The sequence below is a fragment of the Gopherus evgoodei genome, chromosome 13 (genome assembly GCF_007399415.2).
Source record: "Gopherus evgoodei ecotype Sinaloan lineage chromosome 13, rGopEvg1_v1.p, whole genome shotgun sequence".
Taxonomy (NCBI): Eukaryota; Metazoa; Chordata; order Testudines; family Testudinidae; genus Gopherus; species Gopherus evgoodei.
The window spans coordinates 9,400,356-9,417,155 of NC_044334.1; the positions used below are offsets into that span (position 1 = coordinate 9,400,356).

At 44.2% G+C, this 16,800-nt stretch overlaps 1 protein-coding gene across 2 annotated transcripts in view; it reads right to left on the reverse strand.

Annotated features, from left to right (window-relative positions):
- SCARB1 (scavenger receptor class B member 1) overlaps positions 1 to 16,800 on the reverse strand; it is a 38,320-nt gene that overhangs the window by 11,110 nt on the left and 10,410 nt on the right. For both annotated transcript variants that reach the window (XM_030582912.1, XM_030582913.1), the window contains exons 2-9: positions 14,707 to 14,864; positions 12,421 to 12,562; positions 11,047 to 11,250; positions 10,400 to 10,495; positions 8,901 to 9,016; positions 6,502 to 6,668; positions 4,942 to 5,060; positions 447 to 520 (exon numbers count right to left, since the gene is read on the reverse strand). In XM_030582912.1, the coding sequence (XP_030438772.1) occupies positions 447 to 520; positions 4,942 to 5,060; positions 6,502 to 6,668; positions 8,901 to 9,016; positions 10,400 to 10,495; positions 11,047 to 11,250; positions 12,421 to 12,562; positions 14,707 to 14,864 (1,076 nt within the window). The remainder of the gene's footprint in view (positions 1 to 446; positions 521 to 4,941; positions 5,061 to 6,501; positions 6,669 to 8,900; positions 9,017 to 10,399; positions 10,496 to 11,046; positions 11,251 to 12,420; positions 12,563 to 14,706; positions 14,865 to 16,800) is intronic.

Genomic DNA, 16,800 nt, shown 5'->3' on the forward strand with positions numbered 1-16,800 from the left:
CCTATGGCATGTGTGCCCAAGGCAGCACACAAGCTGATTTTCAATGGCACTCACTGCCCAGGTTCTGGCCACTGGTCCAGGGAGCTCTGCATTTTAATTTTAAATGAAAATTCTTAAACATTTTAAAAACCTTATTTACTGTACATACAATAGTTTAGTTATAGATTAGACTTATAGAAACAGACCTTCTAAAAACATTAAAATGTATTACTGCACACAAAACCTTACAGTGAATAAATGAAGACTCGGCACACCACTTCTGAAAGGTTGCCGATCCCTGGATTAGACAGTGAATAGATTGTACTACATAGAGCTGGTTTTTTGGATCCAGAAGAATTCTAACAAAAGCTATTCGAACGGCATTATACTTGTGAAGTTAGTCTGTCATTAACTTTCAAGCATGTAAGCCATATGTCTCTTGGACATCCCCAAAGCAAGCTACTTACCTTATGCCAGAGACCTTCTTTATATACAGACTCAGTTGCAGCTTGATTGAGCAGTTCATTGGAATTCCTGTGACCTGCATTAAAATAGGAAACCAAGCACATCTCAGCTATACTGCCTGGTGTTCAGGCAGAAAGCGCTTCAGAACCCCCCAAACCACTAACAAAGAATTGCAACATGTGAAAGCACCTAGCGCATGCAAAAGAGGAGAGGGAAGGAGAACAGAAAGAGGGTAAACGGCTCTGAGGAAGACCTTACCTTAGGAGGCAAACTGTATCATTGCTTTTCACTTTAAGCCTGGGCTACAGGGAGTGCTTAAGCAGAGACAAGGTGTGGCAGTCAAGTCAGGATTAAGAAGACGGAACAGTTTTCTGGGAAGATCATAACAGACTTTTCTGGAAAACTGATGTGTTAGCAGAAGAACTCTGCTTTCAGAAGGTACTTGCAAGGGTCCTTCAAGGTGGGTGACCAAGCCATTCCTCAAGTCACAAGACAAGACCGAAAACCAAAGCTGGCCCAAAAGAACTGCTACTGATACAGAGTAGTGCTAATGGAAAAATAGTAGGTGGTGCTGTAGCAGACCAATATTGTCAAGTCAGCACACAGCAACACCCTAGAAGGCCAAATAACTGACTTATACTCTAAAAATAACCAGTCCTTGTGGCATCTTAGAGACTAAAATTTATTTGGTGGTTTGAGCATTGGTCCGCTAAACCCAGGGTTGAGAGTTCAGTCCTTGAGGGGGCCACTTAGGGATCTGGGCAAAAAAAGTCTGCCTGGGGATTGGTCCTGCTTTGAGCAGGGGGTTGGACTAGATGACATCCTGAGGTCCCTTCCAACCCCGATATTCTATGATAGCTTTTGTGGGCTAAAACCCACTTCATCAGATGCACTCAAAGGCCTAAAGGCAAGTTGGAACTATTAAGAAATTGGGTATTTGTATCTTAGTCTAGTCCAATTTATGAAAAGATGGTTTTAGTGCAACCTCATCTTGCTTTGATGTTTAAGAGCATGAGTTGTCTGCAGGGCAATATCCTAAGCGTCAAGGCGGTAAGATGCCAAATTCCCCAGTGACGGGACTTTTTGTGCAAGCGAATGACCACCCACACGTTTTATTCTTTGATTCAAGCCACTTACTAATCATTTACTCACATTACTTCCACAGTACTGCTAACATCCATGAGGATGACTGACAGATGTTTGGATACAAACTGTTGGAATATCAAAACATCTGCCAAAATGATGTTACTATGGAGAGTTAAACAAGATTAAGGCTTTAGCAGGATTGCAACATCACTACAGCTTTCTGTTTACGGGTATAATACTCTTACACCTATTTAATATCTTCCCCACCCTCACCAGCCTTTCCCACTCCTCTGCTACTAACCTTCAATAGCTTTGTTGTGCTAAGGAACAGAAAATTGTGAATTGTGCAGTACAGAGGTTTTATCTCTATGGTTAGTGTTTATTACAGCTATTTTAATTAAGCCTTATTGCCATGGACTTTATTTTATGGTCCACACAGATTAGTAATTGGGGAAAATTAATATTTTCCTTTTAGAGAGCCAAAGTACACTTACCTTTGCCCAAATATTGTAAAAACATGGACTCATGGCACACAGCCATAGTCAGAAGATACTCAGGCTTTAAGGTGAGAAGGGACCATTATTATCTATTCTGACCTCCTGCACAATGCAGGCCACAGAATCTCACCCATCCACTCCTGTAACAAACCCCTAACCTACATCTGAGCTACTGAAGCCTTCAAGTTGTGGTTTAAAGACCTCAAGGTGCAGAGAGTCTTCCTCTGCAGAGTGGGGCATGGGTCACTTGCTGGAAGGCGAAAACCCCCCAGGGCCTCTGTGTCATAGTATAATTCCCAATTCTGAACCTTAGTGTCCAAAATATGGGTACTAGCATGAATTCCCCTAAGCTTAATTACCAGCTTAGATCCTGTAGTGCTGCCACCAATCAGGACTTAGAGTAGAGTGCCTGATAAACTCTGGTCTCCCCCAAACCTTCCCTGGAGACCCCCAAAACCCAAATTCTTTGATTCTCACAACAAAGGGTAATAAACCATTTCCCTTCCCCCTCCTTCCCTCCAGCTGTTTCCTCCCTGGGCTCCTGGAGAGATATAAGATTCAAGCTCCGTGAATCTAAATAAAGGGATTCCCCCTTCTCCTTTCTTCCTCCCAGATCTTTCCTGCCCTGAGTACACTAGGAGATCACTGTGATTCAAACTCCTTGAATCACAACACAGAGATATCAGGTGGGTTTCCCCCCTCGCTCTCCCCCTCCCTTCTCCTTCCCTGTAAAGTATAGACTCAATTCCCTTGAGCCTCAACAAGGGGAAAAAAATCAGACTGGTCTTAAAAGCAAAACTTTTAATAAAAGAAAAAAAAATAAGAAAATCACTGTAAATTCAAGATGGAATATTACAGGGTCTGTCAGCTTATAGAAACTGGAGAAAGCCTCCTCCAGCAGAAATACACATTTGCAAATAAAGAAAAACCAAATAAAAAAAGACTATACCGCCTTTCTACCTTTGTACTTACAAAATTGGAATAGAAGGTTAGAGAGCCTGTAGGTACGTGTGGTCACTCTCAGAGCCCAGAGAGAACAAACCCAAACCCAAAAAACACAAACAAAGGCTTCCCTCCACAGAGATTTGAAAGTATCTTGTCTCCTGATTGGTCCTCTGGTCAGGTATTTGGTTCCCTGTTTGTTAACCCTTTACAGGTTAAAGAGACATTAACCCTTAACTATCTGTTTATGACACTGCCAATCTGCCCTGGAGGAAAATTCCTTCCTGACCCCTAATATGGCGATCAGGTAAACCCTGAACATGTGGGCAAGACTCACCAGCCAGACACCCAGGAAAGAATTCTCTGTAGTCACTCAGATCCCATCCCATCTAACATCCCTGCTTAGCTCCAGATCAGGGGTGGGCAACCTTTCAGAAGCGGTGTGCCAAGTCTTCATTTATTCACTCTAATTTAAGGTTTTGCGTGCCAGTAATACATTTTAACTTTTTTTTAGAAGGTCTCTTTCTATAAATCTAGTATATATAAAACTAAACTATTGTTGTATGTAAAGTAAATAAGGTTTTTTAAATGTTCAAGAATCTTCATTTAAATTAAATGAAAATGCAGAGCCCACCGAACTGGTGGCCAGGACTGGGCAGTGTGTACTTGTCAATCTTCAGGGAAAAAGGACAAGACACTTGCATGAGAGCCATTGTTTTGGTTAACCAGAGGAGTTTATTTTAAGCCTGTGCATTCATCTAAAGGCAGGCTTAAAAACAGCTCTACAAGTGATATCTAGAAGTCAGAACACAGCCCCTTAATGGGTTCAAGTTGGCTTCATTGCCCAGCAACCCAACCTTTGGTAAGAGTACCACTGCACTCTGTAGGTCCCATGGCTGCTGGTCAGGAGGTGATCCTCACATTACATTCTCCAGAGCTTACTGAGCATGCCTTGGGTGCTTGTTTCCCTGAGAAACTTTATAAAATACTGGATCCAGAACAGCAACTGGACTTTAGGATTGACCTGGTAGCCTACCAAGCTGGAGCTGTCTTTTCTAGATTGGAAGTGGAAGAGAAACAGATGAGAAATAGAACTGAGTCACAAGAGGAGCCAGCTAGCAGCAAGAAGTGCCGGATGCAGAAAAGTATTCCTCCATGTTTGTAGTGACAGCCTGTCAGAAGTCACTTGGTTATAGTTGTTGCACAATCACTAGGAAGTGTGCCCCGTTTGTACATCTGAGTATGCCACTGGGCTACTTCTCACAGCATCAAACCGCTCTGCTCTGTAACTTCATGGACAGCATTCCTGTTTGCACCACAGAGTAGAGTCTTACTGCCCGATACTAAGGGAGAAGAGGACCGCTAACCTATTGTAGTGAGTGAAGTGTCAACTGCAGGTAAGTATTTCTCCAGGATTAGCTGGTGCTCTTGACAGACTGTCCAAGAGAACAGCTACATTCTGACTAGATACAGCCTAGTGCAGGTTCTTGGTGAGGTTTGATGTGCAGTGAGGAAGGCGGGAGAGGGGTTGAACCTCATTTATTCTCTTTTAGCACATAATAGACTTATTCACCAATTTTGAAAAGCCCCTTAGCAGGCTGAGAAGTCATTCCCAGCAGGGCAATTAGACCAGAGCTGTCAACACAATTACATTGGTGATGTGTCTATCTGGCATGCTGTATTTTGCAATTCTCTGAAAATAGATTAGTGAGTTTGTTTTAATTATGGTTTTACAGCCATTTTATCTAAATACATCTCAGCAATAAACATTTAAAATCCTTGTACTATGAAATCTACTCGTGGCAGCAATTTTCGTGCCAGAGCGAGAGGAAGTTGACAGGCAGCCAATGTGCATCTGTCTAGAGTCTACACTGAAAACATTCCCAGACATCTCTTTGTGCAAAGCTTAGACAGAAAAACATCTATAGTCAATCTCTCAAGAAAGCCTGCATGCAACTTGAAGCCAGCTCACCGGATGAATGTCAAGGAAGAGCCCATGCTGCTCCTTATTGGGATGTAATCCATCGACCGCTTCCACCAAGATAGGGTCAGCATCATAGAAGTGTGGGTGGGATATGAACACTGGTGCATCTGAACAGAGTTAAGTTACTTTAGAGGGCTTGCATGAACATGCTTATTTAGAGGAGTTAGCCAGTTAAGAAAATGCAGACAAGATCTTTTGGGTTGGAAGCTGGATCCTGGAGGGTCCGCTTCCCACCCCTTGCCCCACCACCCCATGCTCCAGACTTGGGCAGAATGAAATCAGTCCTAAGCCTGCTTTGGCAGATGAGTGTGAAGGAGATTTCCATATCTTCCCTGGAAGTTTATTCCATTGCTTAAATGAAGCTTAAAATTTCTTAATACGTAACCTACTTTTTCCCTGCTGCGGCATAATCCAATCACTTCTCACTGTCCATGCTGATTTAATGACACATCTGTGTCAGGCATCTTCTATGCATTTGGAGATTGTGAAGCTGGAGGTTTCACAAAACTGGACATTTACCTTTCTGGGGCCTGCTGTTCTCCAGAGCAACAGCTGAAAGGTTATTTGGATTCAGCTTAGTTCCTTCGCACCCGGGGTAAGTTGTGTGCCCCCCAACTGACACATTTCTCTCTTCCCAATTGTGCTTAACTATTTCCCCTCCACGTCAGGTTAGATGTGCACAACTTGAACATGACAAAAACTCTGCATGAAGAATGTATCCGTCTTTATTGCTAATCCCCTGGAAATGCTCAGGATACAATGAAGGAGCTTTTGTATAGCCGATGGACCCATGCCACCTCTGTACATGGCACAAGCCAAGCGTAAAAGGCTTTGTTCTAGAGGGCAACATTCACTGGGTTCTTGTTATGATCGGGATAGTAGCAGTTTTAAAAACAGATTGCGTGGGCAGCAAGTGCTGCTAGAGGTGGCAAGCCACAAGGTAATCCACACAGCCCATCAGAAGTTGTGCAATCTCAAATTAAGACCTGTTGCCTATTTTTCTTGGACCATAGTGCCTTACACAAGGCAACAGATTAGAATGTTGTGGTTTTTTTTAAAAGCAGTAGAATTAGAACTGTGCCCATTCTGTAAGTTAGAGGTGTAACAACTGCTTGGAGCAAAAACAAGCATCTCAAGTATTTGGTCACCTATTTTCATTGAGCTTTACACATCTACATTTGTAGTCACTCTACAGTGACTGACAATATCCTAAAGCCAGTTCTGGATTTTTTTTTGTTTGCTTTAAAGCTTCAGGCCCTACTCCCCACCTCTGTGCACCTCACAGAGGTGAGCAGCATGGGTAGAAGTGCTACCCAATCAAAATTCCCAGGCATGCTGCCACTGGTAACTAGTTGTATTGCTTATGCAGTGGCAAGATCATAAAGAGATTTGCCTCATGGGAGAACTACTGCTTACAGCTTGAGATTAGCCTAGCCAACTCAAGAGTAGTCTAGGGTGCATTCTCTGCAATGAAAAGGGAATGTACTGCATTGCATAATAGCTCTGTCTCCAACCGCTATTGGAGAGACACTGACATACAAGACTCACTCATTCTACAAGTGCTGACATTCTGGATTCCAGATTCCCTGCAGGGGCAGAAGCCTTCATTTGGTGGATAATCTGTTCCGTTGGCAAATAAAGTCTTCGGAGCCACAAATCTATAGGTCGGCACCCCTTTAAATACTCCAGACTGCTCGTACACTAGCTTCATGGATCTAGAGGGATTACAGTTAAATATTAGAGGGAAGACGAAAGCTCTTCTTACAGATAACTAAGGGATGCAGAGGAGCTGCTTCGTGGGGTCACCAGACTATTTGATGGGCCACATCTATTCTCCCTTGTTTAGTCTCAAGTTTAAGAGAAGGCCCTCAGGAGAAAGTTCACCCCTATTACATCTGGGGCATTTCTCTCATGGGTCCTAAGCAGTGGCATAGTCCATGGGGCACTCTGGTAAGAGGAGAATCAGGAAAACGCATTGCTGCACTCAAGGAAAGTGAACGGGGATGCAGAGAAGATTCCGTGTCCCCTTCCTCATGTAGTTTCACCCATGTTTCTAGGAGTCGGAGTCCATCCTATGGGAAGGCTCCTCCCTTGTCTAGTTCTGGGATAGCAGTACTCAGAGCATGTTACTGACCCCTTGACTGGAGACTAAGTACTTAACCGTGCATTCTCCCTTCTAGGAGACCAAGCTTTTTCTCTTGCAGAAAAGGCAGGTGATCCCTATAGACTGCAGCCTGCCGCCAGGCACTGGGGAAACATTCAGTGTAAGTATAGTGCTAATTTCAGTTTGTAAAAGCACGAGAACAAGGCAAGGGGATTGAATTGGAAGTGACCAATGTCATTTCCTCACTGAGACCCATAGCATCATGACCTGACTGGAGCACGTTAGACTCCGCGGGCTTCCATATGTAGAGCGAGCTATTTATTTGGCAGTGAGTGGTGACTGCTGCATGGTGTGGGGCTCCAAGAGAAACAGATGGTTACTTTGGCCTGCAGGTTATTGCTCATCCTTGGAAGATGATGATCTTTCTGCTTTGTCAGAGAAAGGTAAGGCCAACAGATTATCCTTGCTTGATTCTCACAACTCATGTCCCAGGACTCTTAATTACTAGGGTGCCCAACCCTGTGTCCTTAGCACTAGGTTCTCTTGGTATTACTTAAGATCTTCTGCACACACACGTGCAGTTTCTATTGTAAGACAGCCTCTGGCTTAATGAACTAGTTTGCACGGTAACTAGGAAAAGTTAAAAAACCCAAACATTTTCAATTCTGTTTGCTGTCATAGCAAGAATTTACTGTTTTGCATTGCAACTGCTGCCCAGTAATGCAATTAGTGTTGCAGACTGAATCTGTTTTGCAATAATGAACTTATCTGCCCCAGCAATGCAGACAATGCATGTTAAAGACTATACAAATACTGGTAACCTCTACTGCCAGGAAAGTAACCTCCTTGCTTTTCAGCACCTATATAATATGTGGAAATGCATCACTGCTTCCAACTGGGCCATTCCAAGTACTGTTAACAATAAAGGTCACCACTAATACCAAGAGGGACATGCTGCAGAGCCTTTAAGTTCATGAAACAGCCCAGAGGCAGCAGTTGGAGCAATTAAGCTGCTTAGAAAGTGAACAGTACTTCTAGCTTCCCTGAAGTTACTTCTGTAATTGACCGTCCTAGAGTTCATAGAAGCTGAAACCAGAAGGCACCACTGCAACCATGGTCTGACCGCCTGTCTAACAGGCTATAGGACTTCCCTGTATTCATTCTAGCTTGAAATGGAGCATGGCAGAGAAAAACATCTAGTCCTGATTTTTAAAAAAAAAGTTTCCAGTGATAGAGAAACCGCAACCACCCTTGTGAAGATGTAGTAATGGTTGATTACCCTGTTAGAAGTTTGCACCTTATTCCTAGTTTGAGTTTATCAAGCTTCAACTTCTAGCAACTAGATTGCTACACCTTTGTCTGCTAGGTTGTTTGAGTCTTTGAACACAGGAGTTACAGAACATTTGATAGTGTAGTCTACAGGCTAAAGCAGGGATTGAACTAAGGAAGCCTTGATCCTATTCCTCTACCATGCAGGATTTCCAGCCTTCATTTCCCCCTTTTGGGGATGCTAAAATCTGCTCACCCTTGAAAAAAAGGCAGTAGATCACTGCACACTCATTTTTGAGAGCAGCAGATCTTTTGATGGTAAGATGTGCCCAATCAGACAAACTGTACTCTGAGTATTTGAGATCACTTCAGAACTCTACCTTGAACACTGAAGTTGAGTTCTACAAAGTGTTATTTTAGAGGACAGCTGAGTTATAACAAAGATAGCTATTTAACCAAGCAAGACCACATGTCTTCCAGCAACATTGCATTCTGAAGCTGAAGACTTTGCACTTCCAGTCACATGGTTAAACATGCAGCTACAGTGTATAAAACAAATTTAAGCTAATCCTACCGACAGGCATCAGGACTATAAAACTCTAGAGAGGAGGAAGGGGTCATGAAAGGAGGCCACATCTCTCCAGAAGTCCCATTGATCATGTTACACTCATTGGAGCGCCAGTAATTCACCTGAAAGAAAAATTGCATGAGGAATTTAAAAAAGCCAGACTGACAACTATGTTAGTCAAACAGCCGTACTAACAGTTTCCTCTACATTTCAGCCCTGAGTGGTTTGCTTGCTCCTCTTCCTCCACTTCAGAATAGTCTTCCAGCAGTTCTACTTGGTTAGCAGCAAAGCAGGAGTTCAAAAGAAGTCTAGAGAGCTCAAACTAAAGAGACCCTTCAAAAAAAAGGGTCATGTAAACCTTGTCTCCCATCCAACAAGAGGAAGTCCAGTCCCTCAACCTTTAAGATGGACAATTCATGAAGTGGTGCCTCCTGAGAGATGCAATTTCTTGCCAGAATAAGCAAGAGGTGGCAGGACCTCTCTAGAGCTCCACAGGTGCTGGGAAGTTTTCTACTTTTTTTTCAAAAAGGGAAGTAACCTTAATATGGGCTTCAAGTATCCCATGCATTCAGTGCCATCTTTATGTTTGAAAGTCCCACTCCCTGTCAAACTGACTTTGATGCCCTCTTATATTTGAGGAGAGTCCAACTAAATACTAGTGCTTCATGACAAAATAGATTTAGGGAATCAGATGTCAGCAATGCTAGCCTATCTGGGAACGGCAGGTTTTGAATTGCTACTACAAAAAACTTTGTAGGGCTGCTAAAATTGGCTATTAGACAGGCACTAGTATGGTTCAGAGGCCTCTGGACAGTTTTTCCACTTTAAGTTGCATCACTACCAAGCCAGTCTAACTAAAATATCCAGAGTTTGAAAAAGCCTGAGAACTTGTTAGTCGTTATCTTGTCAGTGTGTTTATTCACAGGAAGCTAATATTTATTTAGCTTACCTTCTCCAAAGCACCAACCTTCCAGCTAGGTTACGAGTCTTCAATCTTAGATTGGGGGTCTCAAACATCATTGCACCATGACCCCTTTCTGACAACAAGAGTCACTAAAGAACCCCAGAAGGGGGGATGGATGCATGAGCCTGCCTGAGCCCTGTCACCCTGAGGGGGGAGTGAAAGCAAAGATCCCAAACCCCACTACACCGGGGGGGGGGGGGGGGGGGGGGGAGTGTGGAGGAGCAAAGCCAAAGTCCAAGGACTTCAGCTCCAGGCAGATGACCTGTAACCTGAGCCCTGCCACTCAGGGCTGAAGCCCTCAGGGTTTGGCTTTGGGCCTGGGCCCCAGCAAGTCTAAGCTAGCCTTAAAACAGGGTCACAACCCACTTTGGGGTCCAGACCCACAATCTGAGAATCCATCTAGCATCAGGCACCATTTTAACTTCAGGAAAAAAGTGGTCAACCATAAAGAGCTGTCAACTTTGATCAGCAGAATGATGTTTGATGAAGGTGTCATTTTAGAAAGCTAGAGTCGCTTTCTAGAGAGCAAGGGGACATTTACCTTCTTTAATCCATTCCATGTATCCACTGTGTGGATTTGATTGATGTCTGTGGCCCCAGTATACACAGTGAAAAGTCCTGTATTCGAGTTGTTAAACTGTACAAAAGAAGAAAGAAGAATAACTTCCCTAGACCCATCCTATGCAGCAAGATGATGCATGTGGTAGCATTGCTACCTATGTAAGCCTAATTCTGTGGACACTTTCTGAAGACTAACTGGGTTAACAATGACTTTGCTGACTAACTCCTTCCTAGGTATGCCAAGGGACATCTTAAGTTCCTCCCCTGCTGGGGCAGTGCTGCCTAGTGTTTAAAGAAGGGGCGATGGGAATCAGGACTCTCTGGTTCCATCCCCAGTCTTGGCAGACTTACTATGGGACCTCAAGCCGGACTGTGCATCAGGTCCCCTATATGCAAGACAGATAATATGGAACAGGAATACGGGAGGCTAAATCAACTGCTGTTTCAATGCTTTGATGCAAGCTTGCAAGCAGTGCAGAAGTGAACACAGTGATATTTAACCCATCTCTTTCAAGAAGCTATGAGACATGTTCTTGTGGGTGACACTCACCTGCATGAGCAATCCTATGTTGGCAGAGGAATAGCCTAAGAGTTGGTTTTAATGTTACCAAGCATGAGTTTACTTACATTCAAAAATAAGCCAAACTTCCCCTTGAAAGGGATCAAACCAGGCACTAAACTGTTCAGCACGTCTATAAGTGGGTCGTCGTAGCCCCACATGATCTCTCCCACGGTTCGGTTCATAAAAGCGTCCTGTCCCAAGCCAGCCAGTGCGCCACTTATCATCATCTTCAATAACTGAGGTAGGTTCTCCATCATAATGGCTGCGCCCTAGGTTAGAGAGATTCAAGACAAGGGATGCCAGGGTGCCATTTGGTACAGGAAGTGAATGTTAACAAGTTAGTGTCAGCTCCACTGTTCAGAGAGCTGGTCTGAAGCTCCAGGACGGATTCCTCAAGCCAGAAACTTCCCCCCAACTTGAGCCTTTTGCAGTTATTCCCACTGCAAGCACAGGACACACAGTAATATTTTCTGCTCTGAGTTCTGCTAAATTCTCATTCAAATCCCATGTGATCGCCTGGTTTTACATGGTCACAAACGACACTCAGCTTAGCTAAGGCTAATGAACCAAAGTCAGCAGTCCCACCCCCCACATCAATTCCTTAGAAACACCTGTTTCATTTTTAGAAAAAAACAAACCCCAGCGATACTTACATTGTAGCAAGGTCACCAATTATCACAATCCAAGGTACTTTCAGCAGTCCTCTGTGGAGAAGGCCCAACTCTACCAGGGACAGTTTGACATGCTAAGGTGATGCTTTCTGTACATGCCCTAGTACCACGTGGTGTGAGCAGAGGCTCTTGTATTGTCCAAGAGCTTTGCTGAAGACAGACTTGATGCTGGCTTCCCCCCACCCCCTAGCTGCTTTACATCAGCACTGGCTGCAACACATCACTGGTTTAATATGATACCCCTTATCTACTTGATAACTGAGCCTGCCTCCCAAAAACACCACACCCCTTGTTCTGGACAATTTCATAGTTGCCTATACCTCCCCCCCATTTGGCAGGAGTGAGCTATTAACACCCCACCCCTCACTTCCCCCAAGTTTTGGAAGTAGGGATGAATAGGGTAGTATTGTCTGAGGCAGACTGCTCAATTTTGGGTTTTTTGGCTGCCCCCCTCAATCTGTATCTTGACCCAATTCCTTTATACTTGTAGGAAATACATTTAGCTCAATCACTCAAGAGCAGGTGATTACAATTGTGCAGAGTTATCAAAATACTCAGAGAAAAAGTCTGTGTCCTTAAGGCCACAGCAGCCATATGGAGCTTGTCCCTGATTAAGTCTAGCGTCTATAGTTTAAGCAGGGGAATGCCCAGCCTTTGCAAGGCAGGCTGGCATATTGTTATTTTAGCGTGCTGCAGCAGGGTAACTCTCCCAACTCCCTGCAGACACAAGGATAAGTAATACCCCTCTGGAGTTTAAAGTAGTCTTACCATCACAAGGATGTTTGGCACAACAATGTAATCCTCTTCCCTCCCGTCTGACAGGTCTGGCTGGAAGTAAAATTGCCGGTATTCCAGGAAGGAAACTGTACCATTGTCATGGAATGTTATGTTGGTTTTATACCTGTGTTCTCTAGTTAAAAAAGTTAGAAGACCAGGTGTAAGTAATCACTGGGGCACTTTCCCCATCAGCTCCAGTTTACATTGCTCCGACTCCTGCCACATGCAAATTGGAGACAAGTTCACACAACCTGCTAAGGTTTTGCTGGCATGTCGCTAGTGCCCTTTCAGTTCTGGCTTCATTAACTCCATGGCTGAAGTTGCTATTAGGTTCTCTTCTGCAAGAGGAGTAGGTGCTTATCTGGCACTTCATGAGGTATTCTGTAGGAACCACCTCATGAGATTTGGCTTTGAGATGGGGTGGGAGGAGACTTGTGGTGGGAATATAGCCATTATCACCGGCCACCTCTGCTGTTTTCTGTCTGATCTAAGAGAGAGCAGTACTGAAGCACTTCTTGCGCTGCCGGCAGCCAGCTCTAATACAATTCTGTGCAGAAGAGTGAAAAGCAGAGGGCAGGAGGCAGCGGATGTAGCCGAGAAGACAAACAGGAAGCCAGAGTGAAATGAAACTTGAAGGGAGCCAATTTGGGAAGAAAGTAAAATCAGGCCAAGAGATCAGATGAATAGCAGAGTGCCTGGCTACTTGATTTAACACCCTTTGCTAGTGGAGAGAGAGTCTGTAGCTAGCAGACAGCAAACTGAAGGATCGATGCCTTCTGGGAAACACTGTGGCTGTTTGAAGCTAGTGACTGGAACCCATCTAGGGTAGCAGCTATTTGCTATAGTATCTAGTTACACTCCAAACCAGTTGACAATCAATGAAATGCAAACTGCTTTTCCTTGGGGAGGGGAAAATAAATCTTACCATGCAGCCTCATTTTTGTTGAACTCTCCAGCTGTTAACAAGGGGCAGGAATGCACGACTCTGCTCACTGGGGAGTCCAACAAAAATGAGGCCGCATGGTAAGATTTGTCTTCCTTTCCCCAAGGCAGACACCAGCACAACATCTAGCACATCCAACTGGCACAATTCCCACATGGATTTAAGTTAAGATCAGAGATTCAATTCCAGATTAATGTGGCAAGTACAGTACAACAGACCTGCTCCTCTGGGCTGGGAGTTTTTAGTTTGTAACACAAAGTGCACACGTTGTGGGATTCTAGAGAACCAGCTAATTATGCAGCTTTGAATCAACGGCAGCCCAACAGAAAGCCTTGTATTGTATGGGCCAGGTAAGAATGGAGGCCCAATAATTACAGCAGAGAAAGGACAAGGGGCTTGATTTGCTTTAAGAAATCCTAATCAGCTGGAAAACAGACATTTATATTAAGCAGCTTTGCCCTTATTCAGTTTGTAGACTCATAATAAACCCATTCAAAACTGAAAGCATGTTACGGTATCTCAACCTACAGGCGGCCAATGTGGTTTTAGCAGAGTGCTGACTTGCCAGTTTGGATGGCAACCCCCAATGTGTATATACAGTCAGGCTCCCATATCCTACCCAACTAAAAAAACGCTTTGGGATTAAAGAGCTAATCTTCCCACACAAGCTTTCTTGGTCTACTGAATTGACTTTGGGTACAAGTTTGTGCCAGAGATGTCTGGTAAGATTGCTGTTAAATGCAAGGCCATCTGGTCTAATGCCTCCCCCTCCAAACGCACCAAAGCCAAGATTTTCAACAAGTTATTGGTTTTGGGATGTACTCCTTAATGCTTCTGCTCCCTTTAAAAGGCCAGATTTCAGAGGGCAGGAGCCCAGTACTTCCAGAAAAAGTCAGGCTTGTTAAGTGTGTGGTGGGTGGAAGGAGAGCACCTCAACTTAGCTGGAGTTAAAAAAAATTAGTGCTTTCAGCCTAAGTTTTTACGATGCATTTTTCTTCTGTGCCTACTAGCTGCTCCCTTGTTTGCTCAGCCCTGTTTACAACCTTGATCATCATAGAGAGCTCTGTTTTAATTTACAGTTAGTCATGTGCTGGAGGATTAGATGAAGACTTAAAACAAACTGTTCCAAGTTTTGCCCTGTCTGGGTTCAGTGATGTACGAGACAGAAGCTTTAGCATGGATTTCATCTATTCCTCCCCATGGATCTGCATCACTCAGCCCCATGTACACCTTCACCAAGCTGGAGCAGAACTCCAGGAATAAAAGTTTAACAGTGCACACTTCATTTCTGCTCAGCATGTATGCAGGTGATTATGCCAATAGCAATACTAGACCTGTAAACATAAGGCCCACGCTGATTCACCACAGGCTTGGCTCCCAGACGAATCTCTTTTGGATTCATCACCTCAAATAAGTAGGCTGACAGGTAAAAAGGAACAGGAATGTCTTTCCACATACTGAAGGCAAAGCTATTGGGATCGATCCTCACGTTCTGGAAGAGAAAGCAGACATTTGGGCTAGGCTTTATCACACCTCTATTATGCCCTCACAGAAGACAGCGATTTTACTGTCATTGATGCAATGCGCTCATTATGAAGCAGCTTTTAATATGTACAAGACAAAACAGACAAGCTATCCTTACATTGGTCATACTAAGGGCTAAGTTGGAAGAGGGCTCTTTATATGCCAAACTTTTTTTTGCACAGTTAAAGCCCTTTGTGACTGTGGGGGGGGGATCAGCCTTTTCTTGAATTCTTTTAGTGAGAACTAGCCTGGATTAACAAGATCAAGTACAACTTGATCAAGTAGAGCAGGTTAAGAAGATGCAGACAGCCGGGCCTTCTAGGGCATTGGGGTTGCTCCACTTTGCACTATGAGGTCCTTGTTTTGGATTTGAATTAGTTGTCCCTGTACTACCACCACCTTCAAACACATGCACGTACAGTGGGCTCTTGATATATTGAGCTTTGAAATACGAAGCAGGCTTCGAGTCACTTTAACATGAGCATGCTGAACTCACACCCAGCGTTCATACCACACTTTTCACAAGCATGCTAATGCTTACACTGTCTTTGAACAAGTCAGCACTGGAGGGTAGAATCATGTTCAGACTAAAATTTTTTTCACACCCAGTGCTCTCTGCCCTGAAGCGCTTACAGTCTAACAGCACCAAGGATGAATCACACCACAGATGAGTGCGTTGGATAGACCAGCTTTGGGAAACCTTTGCACATAGGGGAAGGTGAGATAGCATATGCTGAGAGCAGTGGAAGTAAACAGCGGGAGTGGCCAGGACAGGTGCACAGGTGATGTGAATGGTGCAGGAGACTGTTTTGCCATAAGCTGCATTAAGACAGTAATTTGAGCAGCTACAACATGCTTCCTTTTCATCTCTTCTTAATTGTATTCAAGCTGTAACAAGCCATGGTAGAATACCAGCTGTACTCTGCCAAGGCAGGAAGAGAGCTCCCAGTGAAGCCTGACAGGATTCTGCTAGATTCTTCATTCCAATGAGGATAGAAGGCTATTCTTTTGTTGCTCAAATTCCATAGTGACAGCAGGATACAAGACTCTCTGGATTGCCAAAGAATCTATGTAGAGAGCACCTCTCTCTCTGGATTCAACTTGGCTATGTTTGTTTGTACAACTGCACCTCCCCAGAAAAGCCTGCTCATTGGAGGTACACATAGTAGCAGCACATGGAGGAAGGAGATAAAGCCCTTGATCCTGCAGGCTGATCTACATGAGGCCCACTGACTTCCCAGGAACCCTACCTGCATGGATTGAGACAACTTTGCTACTAATGGGATCCCCCCCAGGGATGTAAGATTGCTGTGCCTCCTTAACTCTCTCCAGCCTGGGCTGTCTCTCACAATGCCTTGCTAGTGACCAGCAGCAAACCCCTCCAGGTGCTGTGATCACTCAGCACAAAAGCATGTGAAGCCCCACACCTGGCTAGATTGCATGAATGCTCCCAGATCCACTCATGAATCATACAGAGAAAGGGACCAGAGCCAAGTCCTCCCAGCACTGTACCTCAGGAATATACAGTCTTGCACTGCTCAAGATGGGCAGTGCCGATTGGTGGGTTCACCACTTCAACAATGGAAAGTGGACATACACCAGCCGGCACGAGACCTACGCAGATTTGCCCACACTTCATACAAACTTTGGTAAAGATGAACAGTAAAACAAGTGTACTGACCATAAGAGTTAGATTTTAAGTGATAGGCAAAAAATCAGCATTAGTTATTAAAAGTAGTAAAACATAACCATGCAGTCTAAATTCAACCCTATTAGGCTGAGCAGCAACTAGACCAAGCAGTTTTTCCTCATCCCACTGGATATTCCAATCCTTAATATACAGGTTTGTTCCTTGAACTTGGGCCAATCTCCTCTGGTGGTGTCTTCTCAGTGTCTTGGTTGCT